This window comes from Malus sylvestris, chromosome 8 (genome assembly GCF_916048215.2).
Source record: "Malus sylvestris chromosome 8, drMalSylv7.2, whole genome shotgun sequence".
NCBI lineage: Eukaryota > Viridiplantae > Streptophyta > Magnoliopsida > Rosales > Rosaceae > Malus > Malus sylvestris.
The window spans coordinates 24,676,136-24,691,486 of record NC_062267.1 but is presented as its reverse complement, the minus strand read 5'-3'; the positions used below and the strand labels follow the sequence as shown (position 1 = coordinate 24,691,486).

Below are 15,351 nucleotides of genomic sequence, written 5' to 3'. Positions count from 1 at the left end.
CCAATAGCTCATAATATATATGTTATTCTATTTTGTAGTTTATAATGAAATTATATATATTTTTAAGTATAAATATACACTTATTTATACGAAATATATTAGATTTAGTTAAATCAGCTTACTCTGCCTAGCCCCCGCCTAACCACCTAGGTGTTAGGTCCCATCCCACCGTCCAACTAGCGCTTAACGTCTGTTAGAACCTTGGGAATGAGTACTGCTGCCACTACAAATGAGTAGGTTTCATATAAAAAGTAATTATTACAATGAGCAACTAACTATATAGAGTATATACGAGGAAGGAAGGAAGGAAAGAGCTGCCGACCGGCCCGACCCTAATCCAAATAGGAATAGTCGAATAGGGAAGCAATAGGAAAGCAAAATATTTCTACCGTCGTTACTTGTTTTTATCCACGTGTTTGTGTAGATTGAAAGTAATTTTAATTTTACTCTATTAGTCGTTTGACACAAAAAAAAATCTGGATTAGTTGGTCATGGTAACTAGATTTCAATTCGAAACCGAAATGGCATTCAAAGCGAAAGAAGAAAAAACTGAATGGTATTTCATCCAAATCAAAGACATCTCTATCGTAAATCCGACTTTCTATCAATTATATCTGAGAGTTAAACACAGTGATGGCTCTCTTTCTCCATCACTGTCTCGCTACAGCAGTTCTCTTTCATGACGAAAATTTTATCTTAACCTTCTGCTTGCATTGCATCCTCTGCTCCTTTTTTGCCTTCAGCATTTACATTAACAAGTCGAATTGCTGGCTTTCGTCCCTTTTTATTTGGGGCGGGTTTAAAATTTTCAGTCCGAGAGCAAGGAAAAGCGTAATGAAATGCTGCTCCAAGGGGGGAACCCCAGCAAGCAATAGAGTATTTTTGAATGCCAAATGGCAATTAGGAGTCAGAGGTACCGTAAAAACACAATTCTGAAACGCAGACAGTCCCACATATGGGTAAGAAAATTATTAGAGAGGAGAACAATGTACTCACGATAAAACATTTTACTTCTTTAAGAAAAATAAAGCGGGATTCAAAAAGGATAATGCAGCATACCAGTAGGTTCCCAATATCAGATAATGGTTTCTTTCTTGGCCCAAGATTGTCATTCGACTCTGCAGGCTTCTGAACTAAAGCATTCTGAAGTAGCATTGCACCTTGAGAAGCCACTGAGCTATCCTTCTCCACTTCAGTTGTATCTGAACAGTTCAAAATGCCATCAACCGTCTCTGACTGTGACGACTCATTCAACTTAATTTGAACTGTTAATCCTCTATTGCTGCACTTCGAGGCAACACAGCCACATGATGCCCCACAGCTGCCACCCGTGGATCGACATCTGCATTTCATCGTCTTGCACAAGGAACTCTTACTGCATGAGCAGCACACTGTTGATGCAGTTTTAACTTTTGCAACGTTCGAGATTTCTGAGGCAGATGGGGTGATGTCCTCCACTAACTTGTAACTATTACTCCCAACAGAAATAGAATGTTGGCTCATAGTTCCCTGACCATCAGATATCATAATTGAAGGTGTGTGAATCAAGGAAATCACATTTTGTATTTCTAATCGGGGAATGTAGTTGTATTTGATTAAGAACCCTGCAACTCATTCATTCCCTCAAACCACTATATGATTCAAGCTCCAGAAAGAAGATGAATTGAAGTTCAAAAAAATTAAGACACGAAGCATGGATTCGCATTTAAGTGCACTAACCTGTGACTTATTCCCACCATCAAGCGCAGCCTTGTTCAGCCCTAGTTGTCCAACCATACTACTTAGACTAACGAATTGTTCCTTCAGATCTTTTATACCTAAATCCTTCTCCAAGCAGTCATCCTCTTGTTCCTGGCATGTGCACCTTAAGATGGCAGGGGAAAAAGGGCAAGGTTCAGAAGCAAAATACATGTGGATAGTTTACGACAACCTTGCAGGAACAAGGTTCAGAAGCAAAACTTCTCACCTCGACATTTCTTGCTGCTGCGCCTCAGCTTCATCCTTCAGGTTTGCAGCTTCCTCAGCCATCCTACAAATCCAAAATGAGAAAATGACTTTCTAATCTGATTCTGCCTTGTACGTAAAAACTGGGGATTTGGAAATTTTATCCCACAATAACTCTTAAGCAGAATCATTCAAAAAAATTCCAACATGTATGAGAACAAAACACAACAAATAGATAAGTCAGTCATGCATATCATATCATGTAACACAAGTACCCTTAAGAGGCTTTAAAAAAAAAATTAACAAGGAAATGCACAGTTTAGTTTTCAAAAACTTTGTTTGAGTGACATTATTGAACTACAAAATCAAAACTTGCAAACCTTAGTGTCAATGCAATATCTCATACTAGTTATTCTCAACTCTCAATTGAGAAAGTAAGTTTGCTCCCCTATATTAACTTGGGATTACTTTCATTGAAGATGTATCACGGATATCTGTACGTCTCATCCAATTTATTATAATTTATGAACTTCTCAACTATTCATTTCTTTTTGAATAATGAAATTAGCATTGACCATTGATAAGGTATCAGTCATTCAAGAATGTAGGAGCACGCAGTAAGTTTTATCTTTCATTGCAGCGGAAAAATTCAATCATGTAGTATGCCAGATGGATTTACGATTGGTGTTTGACACTTGATTAGATGTAGCAGAGTCTAAAAGGATCCGCCAATCTAATCCACCTACACCTGATAAGAGAAAATTTGGATAAACAATTTCAGTGGAAAGATTTATTGCCCTATGCGCCTGGAATGAAATGCCAATCGATTTCTTTTAGTTAGATACCTGAAAACCATAGAAATTCATCTGCTAGTGGATGTAGAAAGATCCAGTAGGACCAGTAGCCAAAGCGGAAGTAGCTCTGCTAGCTAATGATTTTTTCCTAACTACTACAAATATTGTTAAATATTTTGCGCATAAGCTCCCTAAGCACAAAGTTTTAACTTGAAAGTATAAGTGACGAAAATCCTGTATGCATACATAAGTACATAGTTTCTAGCAGCAGTGTTGACAATGCATTGGTTTTTCTTCATATTTAAAAAGATCATAGAATAATGGACGAATCATTGCAGTCTCTTAGACATAGAGGTTTCAAGAAATCTTTGGGACTCACTCTTCTATATGACGTTCATATTGAGCACATAGTTCGTGTAATTCTGCTGTTTCATTAAACTCATATTCAATACCCTGCACCAATTATTTAAAATGTGTCAAAAGTACTTGTATGATTGTATTAGAACGAAGTCCTAAGATGCTACTAAAAAGACCCATTTCCAATTGCATCTTTGAAGATGAAATGAAGGGAATGTCATTTCCAGTTCAACTAGAAACACAATCAGAGTACATGTGATACAAGTATACTACAAATAAACTAATGAATCAGTTTACAAGTATACATGTATGAGCAAACGCACCAAAAACACACACATGCATACATTACATACACAGACAAACACACATTCAACAGTTCCTCACTTCATTGTTTGGTTCTGAAATACCTGAATTGCTTCAATCTTCCCATTTTTAGCACCTACATGAGTTTAAGAAAAAATGAGGGGATACATTTAGTTATTATACAAATTCAAAAGAAATTTAAGACAACTCTACAGGTTTCTGTTCTGACCACCTTTTTTGTGCAACAAAGCCTTGCGAGATTCTAACATCTTCCTGAGCCGTTTAGTGGCCATGAAAGCTTCCATATTCTTTCGATGCAAAACCTGAAGCAGAAAGACAAACACTAAGAGAACTGATTCTCTACAAGTTGCAACTACTGGAAATAAAAGTTCCATCAAGTGGTTCATCCATAGCATCTTATTATAAAAGAAAATACAAAATTACCATCTTCAGTCTTTGATTGGAGTCCAATAGCTTATGCATCTCATGTTCATTCTTCCTACTCTCTTTTTTGAGCTGTTGATGCATAAAGATATCCAAAAAGATTTCATATACCCCGACATAAAATAAGTTCCGCATAAACTATTCAACACTTTTCCAGACATACTAAACAGATTAAGCTAGTAGCTGATATATATAGTTCCATAAAGGTTATCGAAAATGTGCTAACTTAATACTTTAGGGAGACTCATATACCTGAAGAACTTCTTTTTCCAGGGAAGCCTTTTGCAATCTGAACTGCACAGACTCAAGCTTCATCTTACATTGCACTTGAACCTAAACAGCACACAATTTGTCAATAGTGGAAGAACAAAATTTAACAAAATTTCATACAGGAAAGCCTCATAACTAACAAAATGTCACCTTCTGAGCCTTCAACCTCTGAATCTCGAAATGTAACTGCTTTGTGGGCTCATCGCCCCTTCTTCTTAGAACCGAGAGCTGAGATTGAGCATCTAGCTTCTTCGTCAACACTGCAACCTGCACAAATGAATTATAGATATAGAACACGCAAAACCATTTTTGAACACCTCGTCACAACTTCGAGCATAAAAATCCACCTGATCGTCAAGGAAAGTCAACTTTTGAATGTAATCCTCTCTCAGCTTTTGAGCACTGCTATCACAGGAAGTGGATGAACCATTTGCTACCTTGAATCTCAGCTCCTCAACCTCCTTCTGCCAATCGTTACCAAAAGCAAAATTTAAGAGCTTTTCGCACGTAAGAAACTCGCAAATCGGAACCTAAAAGAACAATGGCTGCCAGAACAATTCAATTAGATTCAAATCAGCCAATCAGACTCAACTCAAATTAAATTTCCCGATTTCACTCTGTTACTACATTTCTCGCCACCCAAATATAATTCGAACGCAAATTACAACTCCACAGAAAACTCAATCAAATCAAGGGTTGCCAATTTTCGTTTCTTTTCTCCAACATTTTCTCGGCAACCAAACAGACTCCCAAATTTAAGGAAAAAAATGAAACCGAAACAAAAATAGAGTGAAAGAGCGACCTGATATGCTTTATTTTCAAGCTCCAATTGGTGAAATTTCTTCCCGTAATCATCGCCGGTGGATGCGTCGGCGGTTCGCTGTACGCGGCGGTTGCCTTTCTTCATCGTCTGACATCCAAATCGGCGAGTTCTCGAGTGGGTACGGATCGGACCCGAAGGCTGCAGTGGAGTGAGTGAAGCGAAGCGTTAATGTGCGCTGAAGAAGACGAGGGAGGGAGGAAGGAGGACCCAACAATATACCCTGTAATAAAATAAAATATAAAAAAATAAAAGGAGGGAAATTTATGATTCAATTTTGCCAACGTTGACTCATCTACATTTAGATTTTTTTTTTTTTAAAGAAAATGTTATTGATATTCTAAAATTTTTATTACAAACTTTAAATACTTTATTTAAAAGAACAAATACAATTACGAAGAATGCACTCAGTAACAATCTCTTTCTCTAAAACTCAAAAAATTCAAATTCAAACAAAAGAGAAAAAAAAATAAATAAGGTACATACAAATAAATACCCAAAATTAAGGTGGAAGTTCGTGTGAGCCGGTCACAATGTTTTTATTTCAAGAGATGTCTTTTTTTGTGTTTTGTGTACAGACTTAACTTAGGGAATATTTTTGCTTACCACCCTAAAATGAGTATTACTCACCGTTCTATTTTCACTACCAGATGAATTTTAATTCGAAATCCATGTAATAAATTGACACTCATCTCAAAATTTAAACTCGTTTAATAATGAGCTAAAGAACAAAAGCAACCAAAAAACAAAGAGGCTGGAAGCTAGGCATTGGGTGTTAATGATGTGGGTCATTAACACATCCTTTCCGAAGAAAATCACATGGGACAAAACTTCGGAATAGAAAAGAAAAGAAAAAAAAGGGAAAACCATGTCTAATTTCATTGATGTGGTTGGTAGATTAGATGTTCTCTGAATGGAACAGTGTATCTACAAAATGCCAGTAAAAAATGGTCCCGAGTCCTGAGCACCATGGTCTAAGCAACAAAGCCAACAAAGGCCTAATCACCTACATCTCTATCTTCATCAATCAAACACAAATCAAGGCTCCGGATCGATAAATCCTCATAGCCACAGTAATTTTGCAATCACTAGCAACCTCAAATCCTACGTGGCTACGACCACCTGCTTCACGCTGCTGGTATAAGATAATGCCAATGAGAGAGGCAGTGGAATTCAAAGGTGGTTTTCCTTCTCATCTTTTGTTCTCTTCTGCCGGAGAGGACTTCTTGGTGCGGGAATTCCAGCTTCCTTGTTGGCATCCGATTGCTGTGGTTTATCGGCATTCCTGTCTCTAAATGGGTTGCCGCTGTTTGATGCAGCAGCTGATCGCATGGCCCTTGGTAGCTTCATAGGGATGCTTGCCTCTTGTCCTTTGTTATCTGGCCTTCGAGGTGCTTCAGCAACTTCTGGCTGCGAGGGAGGCGGAGCATTTGTAACAAGTTGAATTGTGGATTTTCGCCACTTCTTTCTCTGGTTAGGCTTTGGTGCGTTGGATTTGACCTTCAGTTGATAAAACCATCAAAATGTAAGCCAAAGTAAGTGTAAGACTTGTGAAATAATTAAGTTCTAAAGCATCAACCAAGAACAAATTGACTGCACAGATGATAAGGGACGAGTGAAAAGCAATTCGATTCTATCAGGCGAGACTAAAGTATACCAACGTATTTCCAATTTCGGAAAGAGCCTTCCTTCTTGGTTCACCATCATCAGTTGTCTCACTAGAGTTATCAGCTAATGCATTCTGAAGCAACCTTGCACCATGAGTAACAAGAAGCTGATTCTTCTCTGCTTCATCAGTCCCGATCTCATCTCTAATCCCTTCAGACACCTCCGCTTGTGCAGATTCTTGCACCACAAGTGAAGCTGATTCTCTATTTGAACACTTTGTAGCCGCACAGCCACATGATAACCCACAAGTGCCTGCGGAAGACCGGCATTCACATTTGCTAGTTTTGCATGATGAGCTTTTGCTGCAAGAGCAGCATACGCCTGATTCACTTTTCTTCACAGACACAATCCCATCACCTGAAGCGTCTAATTTGAAGCCTCCAAAATTCTTAACTTCTGACTCATTATATCCTCCCCCACTTGAACTTCCACTTTTGGATTTTCGCTTTTTAGATGGTCGTTTTCTTGACATTACCCAGTCGCCATCCTCCTCCGCATCAGATTTTTCTGAATCAGACGTATCCATATCCTCCCAGATAAATGAAGCCCGGTTTTCCTAGATTCACAAAACACGTCATATAAAGATTAGCAATTATGTCAGTTGTAATCAGGAAATGGCAACAAGTATTTTAAAACTAAAACAATAAAGAAAACGTAGTATTAAGCAGCATGAGGAACTTGCAAAAGATAATGTCACCCGCACGTACCAACTTGCGCAAATCATACTTGTGTCCACCATTGTTTAGGTCCGCATCCTTAGAACAGTTCATGGCAAATTTCTTCAACGCCTGATTCTGCTAGAAATCGGAAACAATTCAGAAAATTAAAGAAAAATGGAAGGAATTAGTCAAATAACTACGGGAAGATAGAATAATCATGGTTTCACACTGGCAACCACATAAGCTAATCTAAGACTTTACCTGATGAACAAGTTCAGCCCTCTGCATCTCTGATTTTCTAAGCAAACTACTCAGGCTTACAACTTTTTCCTTCAAATCTCTTATTTCCAAATCCCTCTCTCTGTATGCAACTTCTTTATCTCGTAACAAACACCTTGAAAATCGAGGAAACATTTATTTTCAGTGGCATTTCAAAGTAAATACTCAAGGTAAAAACAATTGCGCCGACATGCACACTGAAGTTTTTTCTCTCAGACAAAATTAGGAGGAATATTTCTATTCTGGTAAAATCTTTGACCTAAATATAATGTATTACCTGGAGGAAGAAGCTAAATTGAACAAATGATTCATCAAATTTTTTGCATCAGCAAGAGACCGAACATGGTTCCAGCGTCCCCTCCCAGTAAAACCCCGCTCGCGCTCTTCTGCTTCTGACAATTGTGATGCCATAGAAACCAGGGTGCTAGATGAAGTAGCAAGCATGTTTTCAAGTGCATAAATCCTTGAATTTCTCGCACCAGGAGACATTGATTCGGGGTAATCACTACAATAGGCACCATTCAAAAGAGAGAGATGTATGTCAAGTTAGCACCAAATAATAAAGACAATTTGTTGAAATAGAATATTCATCTACAAAACAGTCACCTGAAATTAGTTCCTTTTGACATTTCTGCTTCTTCTTTTAGCTTTGCGACCTCCTTGGCCATCCTAGCCCGCCTGAAATACCAAGAGTTAATTAAACTGATTCTCCAAAATTGTGACTGAGATAGAATCTCTTACTCTAACAAACAGATATAACAGAATTTAAGGATAAAAACAGCCAGCATTCAATATGATTCTTGGCACAACTAAATACAACATTTCAACATAGTATTACAGATGGCATCCTTTTCAAAGTAGTCAACTCTAAGAATCTCATAGACAATTTAAGTAAATATATAAAGTAGTCTACTAGAATGGAAAGGCTTACTCTTCCATTTGACGGTCATACTCAGATCGTACTTCATGCACCCGAACTGTGACTTCAAGCTCATGTTCAATTGCCTGCATCAAGGCCTGTGTACAGATCTACAACATTAATCCATCTCCATATCATTCAAACAAAAAAATCCTTCTGATAAATGACTTTTTTATTCCTCATTAGATACTTTAGAGAGTGACAAGTACCTGAACTGCAGGACCATGTCCACTGCCAGCTCCTGCATAGAGTAGTAACAAATTGTTAATACCTTATAATGACAAGAAAATAGAAACAAATGAGGTATATCGCATAACCAGAAATTTCACGTGAAGAAGTCTTTCGCGATTCTAAAAGCTCTTTTAGCCTTTTTGTGGCCATAGAAGCTTCTTCTGTCTTCCGTTGCAAAACCTGACATAACATGGAGAAAAATGTGAATATCTTTCAATAGATGAAGTACAACCTAGCAAGTTATTTCTTACCATTTTTTGCCTCTGATTCAAAGCTAATAGTTTATGCATTTCATACTCATTCCTCCTCCCCTCTTTCTTAAGCTGATAATTGACAAAAACGAAAAGGAAGATTTCCTTAACTCTCAAATTTCAAGAATAGATAATGTAGATAAAAGAGAAGGCATTGCAGTCATGCGGTAAACTACAATATGCATAGCATCATATAATTGTTAACACAAAAGAACAAATGTTTTATTTCGGGGGTGGCGGTGGGGGCGGAAAAGGTAGATTTCTGCCAACCCAACAGATATAAAAAGAATAAATAACAATTCAAAAGTTAGAATTAACTTTAAAATGATTTTCCAAAATGATGTAAAATGCATTTTCTAGATCATGGTTGCTAATTGCTGTTGACAATTTAACAGTAATAAAATGTGTTTGTATATCATGATTTGTAAACAGTATGCTATGGAGCACCATCACTGATCCACTTGCACTTTCCAAGATCATTTACATGGTAAGCATATGACCGGTATGATGTGGCTATACTCCATCAGAAATCAGTAATTAAAGATGCAAGCAATTCAAAATTTTCATATACCTGAAGAACTTCTTTTTCTCGTGATGCTTTCCATAATCTGAACTGCTCAGACTCTTGTTTAATCTTGTGTTGTAGTTGAACCTAAGAAAAAAAAGATTGCATTTAATAATGATGACAAAACGTGACTAATATCTTTTTGCATTATTCTTTGCATATTGCACCTTCTGAGTCTTTATTCTCTGTATCTCATCCTGAAGTCGCTTTGCAGCCTCATCACTTTTTTGTTTTTGTCTCAATAGTTGAGCTTGAGCATCTTGCTTCTTTTTTAGCTCAGAAACCTGCAAAGAAAAATTCAGCCCAATTGCCCAATATATGCAATTTCCATCAAAAGGTTAGGGTATTTGCACTCACCTGCCCTTCAAGGACATTCAACTTGTGTAGATAATCTTCCTTCAACTTTTGAGCACCATCATCAGAAGTAGATGATATATTGGAAAGATTGTGTTTCAACGCCTCAATCTCTTTCTGCAGAACCAGAATAGGCAGATTTATAAGCCAGAACTTTGCGCCACAGCACAAGTATTGCAGGAAGAAAACAAACCTGCAATGTTTTCTTTTCAATTTCTAACTCCTGAACTTTCTTCTCATAATGTAGTTTAAGAACCGAGGTATCAGAAGTAGTAAACCGCTTCATCTCAGCCTTGAACAAGTCAAAGTAACCAATTTAGAATAAAATAAAAAGAAATGATAAAACCCCACACCAACAGCAAAAACAAACAAGCATACTTAGACAAATAGCAGGATGTAAAGAAATATAGTCTTGAAAGTTAAACAGACATCTTTAAGAAAGAACAAGTCACCAACAGTTAAGCATGCCATTCAAAATAATATTTAGTGAAAGGTTTCTTCTAATTTATGGATCCCCAAAACTCCATTTCACAGAAGTAATCCAATAAGGAAAGGTTGGAGCTCAACAAGAAATCGCTTTAACAAATCCAATGATTTGAAGTTGTCCAATTGAAACTGCGCAACCAAGATAATTCAACCACTTTAATCAAAACTTAAGAAACCTTACCTCCTTCTGTTCAAGAGCTTTGTCCAATTCTTTGAGCTCCCTATCAAATTTTTCTTGAAGAGAAGAAAATTCTTGCTCCTTTTGCTCCTTTTCATGATCTTCAATCTCATCTACTAGTAAATCATACGGAAACATAAAGATTTTATTAGGATAATAACAATGGTACAGGTATAGAGAACACTTAAACAACCTCTAACCTACCAGCTGCTAAAACATAATAAAAGGCCAAACGTAATAAAAATATAACAATACAACACAGCTATACAACATAAGAGTTAAACGAAGCTAACAATAGGCATGAATGAGAAACAAAGGTATATCAAGAAAATCGAAGCACACAGTAATGCCATGTAAGAAACTCTATCCCACAAGCCCTTTGCTTCCTCTCCCATAGAATCCTCAATAATCCTCTTATTTTATATAGTCTCATATTTACATGGACATTACAAGTTGTAATTACAGGAAACATGCCCAAAATTATTTATCAATCCAACCAACTAGCAATCCACAGCTTGAAATACATGCCAGCAAAGAACACAGATTTGTTCTTTCTGCACTAAGAACAAAATAAAAACATACAAATAAAAATGAAAAACTGACAAATAGTTCTTCATTATAATGTACAACCAAATCAAACAAGTATAGAAGCAAATAATAAAAAATAAAACAAGTACACATGAAAGAAGTTTGGTGTTATCTAAAAATGGAAACAGTACACATGAAAGAAGCTTGGTGTTAGATGAAATTATGATGTACAACCAAATCAAACAAGTATAGAAGCAAATAATCAAAAATGAAAAACATAAGATAAAGAATTTTTTTCTACCTGAAATATCCTCAGCTTTAGTATCATAATCAGATGAATAGTCATTGATAGAGGGGAATAAAATATTCTTAGAACGAAAGCCGCCATCATCAGCACAGTCAACAAATCTATTGTGTTTTGAGTTGTTTGAGTTTTTCAAGCACAATAACTCCCCTTCTAACTCCTGAATTTTTGACACGTAACCTTTTAGCAAGTCATAATCCTGCAAAGAGTTTGAAGGCCATGTTCGAGTTCAGATTCTTGATCATCAGAGAGAGAAAAAATTGTGCAACATGGAGAAGAAAACGAATGTCCTATACAAAAAGAAAAAAAACAAATGCATACTACCAAATAATAAAATATAAACAACAGGAAAACAAAAAATCACTATACACCAACCTGAACTGAATTTGAGTCAATCTCATCCCAAGATTTACCACTTCGTGCTGATTCAATTATCATGGCCAGTTTATCTTTTTCAACCTAAAATATTGAATGTTAGTGAAACCCCATACGAGATTGATCAATGACATAAGTTTATAATTATGTATAGAAACCTGAGCATCAAGAGCACGTTGCTTTAGGTGTTCGCATGAAACTCGACGTTCTTGAAGCTCGTGCCTCAACTCCACGTTGCTTGCTTCGAGTAATGATACTTTGTGCTTCAGGATCTAAAAAAGTTGATGAACAGTCTCAAAGCATTAAACACATAACCTTACTGGTAAAGAGCGTTTGTTATTACCACTTGTCATTGATATACCTGAAGTTCCTCATATGGTGCACTGGCATCGCCACGATAAAATAAAAGTTCAGTCTGTAACTGTTCAATCTGGCTTCTCATTGTTTGCAACTGAGCTGCCATGGGATCACGATTGACCTATTAATCAATAACAAAAGAAAAAATCAGTAGAAGTAAAAACAAACAAAACTTTAACAATATTGCACCAAAACTTACAACTGCCTTATTGTGGATGTTGCGAGCACGGTTAGCATATTTCAAAGTATTTAACGTCTCTTCAGCATTTGTGTCAGCTGGACTAACACAAGCTAGGAAAAAAGACAATGAATTTTGAAAAAATAAGTATTGGATCATTAGAAATGCATATCTTAAAGAGCCAATGAAGCTTTACTCTAACAAACAAAATCAGCATACCAATCATCACAGTCTTACTGTTTCCTCCGAGCGAATCCTATAAATTCACATTGCAAAGATTAGTCAGAAACAGTACCAAGGCATCTTTCATTTTATTTATTTACAGTGAGTGAAGGACTTCGATTTGGAAAATAACCAATTATATTTTTTTAAAGTCAAGTCAAATTTTATTATTATCTACCTTAACACTTCAAGACATCGTGAGTCAAATGCTAAATAAATTATGATATGCATATCATTCCACCTAAGACGAACCAAAACCTCAGTTTAAGTTGTCTAAGGAAACTAAAATTCTGCACATTCTTCATTGCGTTGCTACTTTTTTCTCCTTATCTAAAGTAACCACAATGATAAATGCAACTGAACATAAATGTATTGAAGACGCTGAAAATATGTCTGTAACTTAAAAGCTGTCATAACATGTATCACAAGAATTCAAAAGAAATTGATTTGCATGCCTGTAATAAACGTGTTAATTTGCTATCACGATACGGAACATGGCCGCCTTCTTTCCGCTTCTTTTCATCTCCCAAGGCACTTATCACATTACCAAGAGCAAGTAAACCCTTGTTAATATGAATGCCTAATACAAGATAAAATAAATGAATAAGTAGTAGCCAATTCAAACCAAACAGAAAAAAAAACAATCAAAGGATAACTTATCTCATTTATTGAAGAACAGTGAAGTAAGGCTACTGCAGTTAAATTAATAAATACAGATTTTATTTTCATACAACCCTATAAGAAAGATTCAATATAAAGTACATAGTAATTACCTTCTTTCAACCTCATTCCGTCAGCACCTGTCCGTTTTGCCCGCTCAGACCCTGCTAAATCCACTAAATGGAGCTTGGCGCAAAGGATATCATCACCAATATCGTCACTATTTGCTCCATTCACAGAGTGAGAAATCCTCTTTTGCTCCATTGTTATTGTAAATATTGCATGTGAACGGCTGCAATGTGAGGAGAGGAAAACATAAAGGATAATATGTTAGTTCAATTGTGACACGTTCATAAGAAAAAAATAGATTTACAGAAAACAATACGATGCACATAATAAATGTTGGTACTACAAAATCTAATCATAACTTAAACAGATATAGAGTTCAACACACCCTGAAAAGAAAATACCGTTATTCAGAAAACAAATTACACATATTACTATAATTCTACCTAATTATCTACTTTTATACTATAAAACCATCTAATAGAAAACGCAGGCATTGCACCTTGACTGACTATTCATATTGGTGCTCCCAGTAGCACGAGATAATGATCCACGAGTGAGATATGACGCCATCTCTTCTTTTGTTCTAACCTCTGCCTCAGTGACACCAGCAAGAGTTATCCCTCCATTCACCGTTTCTCTAATTTGGATAGGCACTCTTGCCGGCGCAGGCTTTGCAGGTGCTGCCCCTTCATTTTTGGGCAGTGATGATGAATTTGGGTCAAGCAAATCAAACACTTCCTCCTTAAATATCTGCCGTAATACACATTGAATATCAACATTTAACATAATAATTTAAAGAGAAATACTATTAATGAACAAATGGAAATCTTCATACCTCAATAAATGATACCCTGATCAAAAACTCTGTGTTATCTTTCGTTGTCTCAACTTTCTTGAATATACTTTCCATCACTTTGGGTATTATTCCACCATTACTTCCTTCTCCAGTATAGTTAGTCCCCATTGTATAAGTCTTCCCGGAACCCGTCTGCAATATTAAATGAATTCAATTTTGTTACTTAGTATTAGATCAAACATAAAGTTAAAAGAAACCCAACAACAAGAGTTTTCATAAACATTATACCTGTCCATAAGCAAGTACAGTAGCATTGTATCCATGGAAAAGGGCATCAACGAGCGGAGCAACACAATCATCATACACCGCATTAGAAGGAAGTCCGGTGCTACCATACACATAATCGTATGTGAACGAATGTGTCCCAATTTGCACCTGTTCACATATCCCAATCATAAATCATTAGTTACCAACACACTCATATTTTGATTATCACAAAAAATTGAACGTGCATTACACATTATGAATTCAAAAATCAAATAAAAATAACAATAAGCAGCTGAATCAGGCACATCTGACATTCGAAAAACCAAGAACCAAAAGTTTAACCTAAAAACTTGAGAAAAAAATTACCTGGGGTTCACCGGGAACGACGGAAATGCAATCTGTGCAGCCTACCAGAAGCTCGGAGGTAATCAAGGGCCTTACATTGACAGCCACTCGAACACATTCCGAACTATCCATCTCGACCTAATGCGAAAAACCCTCGATCCCAAATCGAAAAATCCTAAATCCTCCGCCACGCCTCCAGATTGAAAAACGAATCCCTAATCAGAATCAAACACCACCGCATCAAAAATCACCAACCAAACATCAACGGAACATTAAAAACCCGATACGAATCGGGATTGATAGCAATCGACAAGAGGACGAGAAGATGAAAAACGGATCTGGGAGGGAGCTGCACCTGAAGGAGGCGGACGAAAAATGGGATTTGCTTCCTTCCTTCCTTCCAATTTCGTTCGTTTGGTTTTGAAATGTGCGTTTGCGTTGTGCGGTGGGAGCAGAGAGAGAGAGGGGAATTTTTGAAAGCGGGCGTTTGGGGTTGAATTAAAGCGGAATTTAGAGAAGGCGGACAAGTCCGGATTCAAAATTTAGGATGTCACGTGACCTGCGCGTGATTGGGCGAACGGTACTCTTATAATTAGCGGGGTTTAATTTTGGAAATGGTAGGGATACGGGACAGACTGGCCCACTGAAATGGCTGGTGGCGATTCGGGGGAGGGTGTGTGTGGGGGGGGGGGGTTTGAGTTGGGCCAAGGGCAAGAATGGTGTTATAC

At 36.9% G+C, this 15,351-nt stretch overlaps 2 protein-coding genes across 5 annotated transcripts; both read right to left on the bottom strand.

Moving 5' to 3' along the window:
- Positions 1–539: 539 nt before the first annotated feature.
- Positions 540–5,155, bottom strand: LOC126632838 (kinesin-like protein KIN-4C). The gene is made up of 12 exons (XM_050303336.1): positions 4,915–5,155; positions 4,460–4,576; positions 4,263–4,379; positions 4,095–4,175; positions 3,843–3,914; positions 3,631–3,721; positions 3,503–3,534; positions 3,118–3,191; positions 1,967–2,029; positions 1,720–1,864; positions 1,060–1,509; positions 540–932 (listed from the first exon to the last, which is right to left on the bottom strand). The coding sequence occupies exons 1-12, from the start codon at positions 5,017–5,019 to the stop codon at positions 747–749; spliced, it is 1,533 nt and encodes a 510-aa protein (XP_050159293.1). The 5' UTR covers positions 5,020–5,155; the 3' UTR covers positions 540–746.
- A 632-nt stretch (positions 5,156–5,787) lies between these two features.
- Positions 5,788–15,131, bottom strand: LOC126632837 (kinesin-like protein KIN-4C). Of its 4 annotated transcripts, none has more exons than XM_050303331.1 (28): positions 14,979–15,131; positions 14,645–14,838; positions 14,300–14,446; positions 14,051–14,203; positions 13,715–13,965; positions 13,260–13,438; positions 12,942–13,066; positions 12,484–12,520; positions 12,286–12,377; positions 12,091–12,207; positions 11,888–12,001; positions 11,730–11,813; positions 11,352–11,553; positions 10,526–10,638; positions 10,052–10,150; positions 9,862–9,975; positions 9,672–9,788; positions 9,511–9,591; positions 8,940–9,011; positions 8,775–8,868; positions 8,667–8,698; positions 8,470–8,555; positions 8,145–8,216; positions 7,816–8,043; positions 7,521–7,653; positions 7,308–7,397; positions 6,590–7,156; positions 5,788–6,432 (listed from the first exon to the last, which is right to left on the bottom strand). In XM_050303331.1, the coding sequence occupies exons 2-28, from the start codon at positions 14,753–14,755 to the stop codon at positions 6,106–6,108; spliced, it is 3,837 nt and encodes a 1,278-aa protein (XP_050159288.1). In that variant the 5' UTR covers positions 14,756–14,838; positions 14,979–15,131; the 3' UTR covers positions 5,788–6,105. The 4 variants fall into 4 exon arrangements, with proteins under 4 accessions (XP_050159288.1, XP_050159290.1, XP_050159292.1 ...); XM_050303333.1 differs by having other exon boundaries at positions 7,308–7,394; XM_050303335.1 differs by having other exon boundaries at positions 8,787–8,868.
- Between the last annotated feature and the right edge of the window lie 220 nt (positions 15,132–15,351).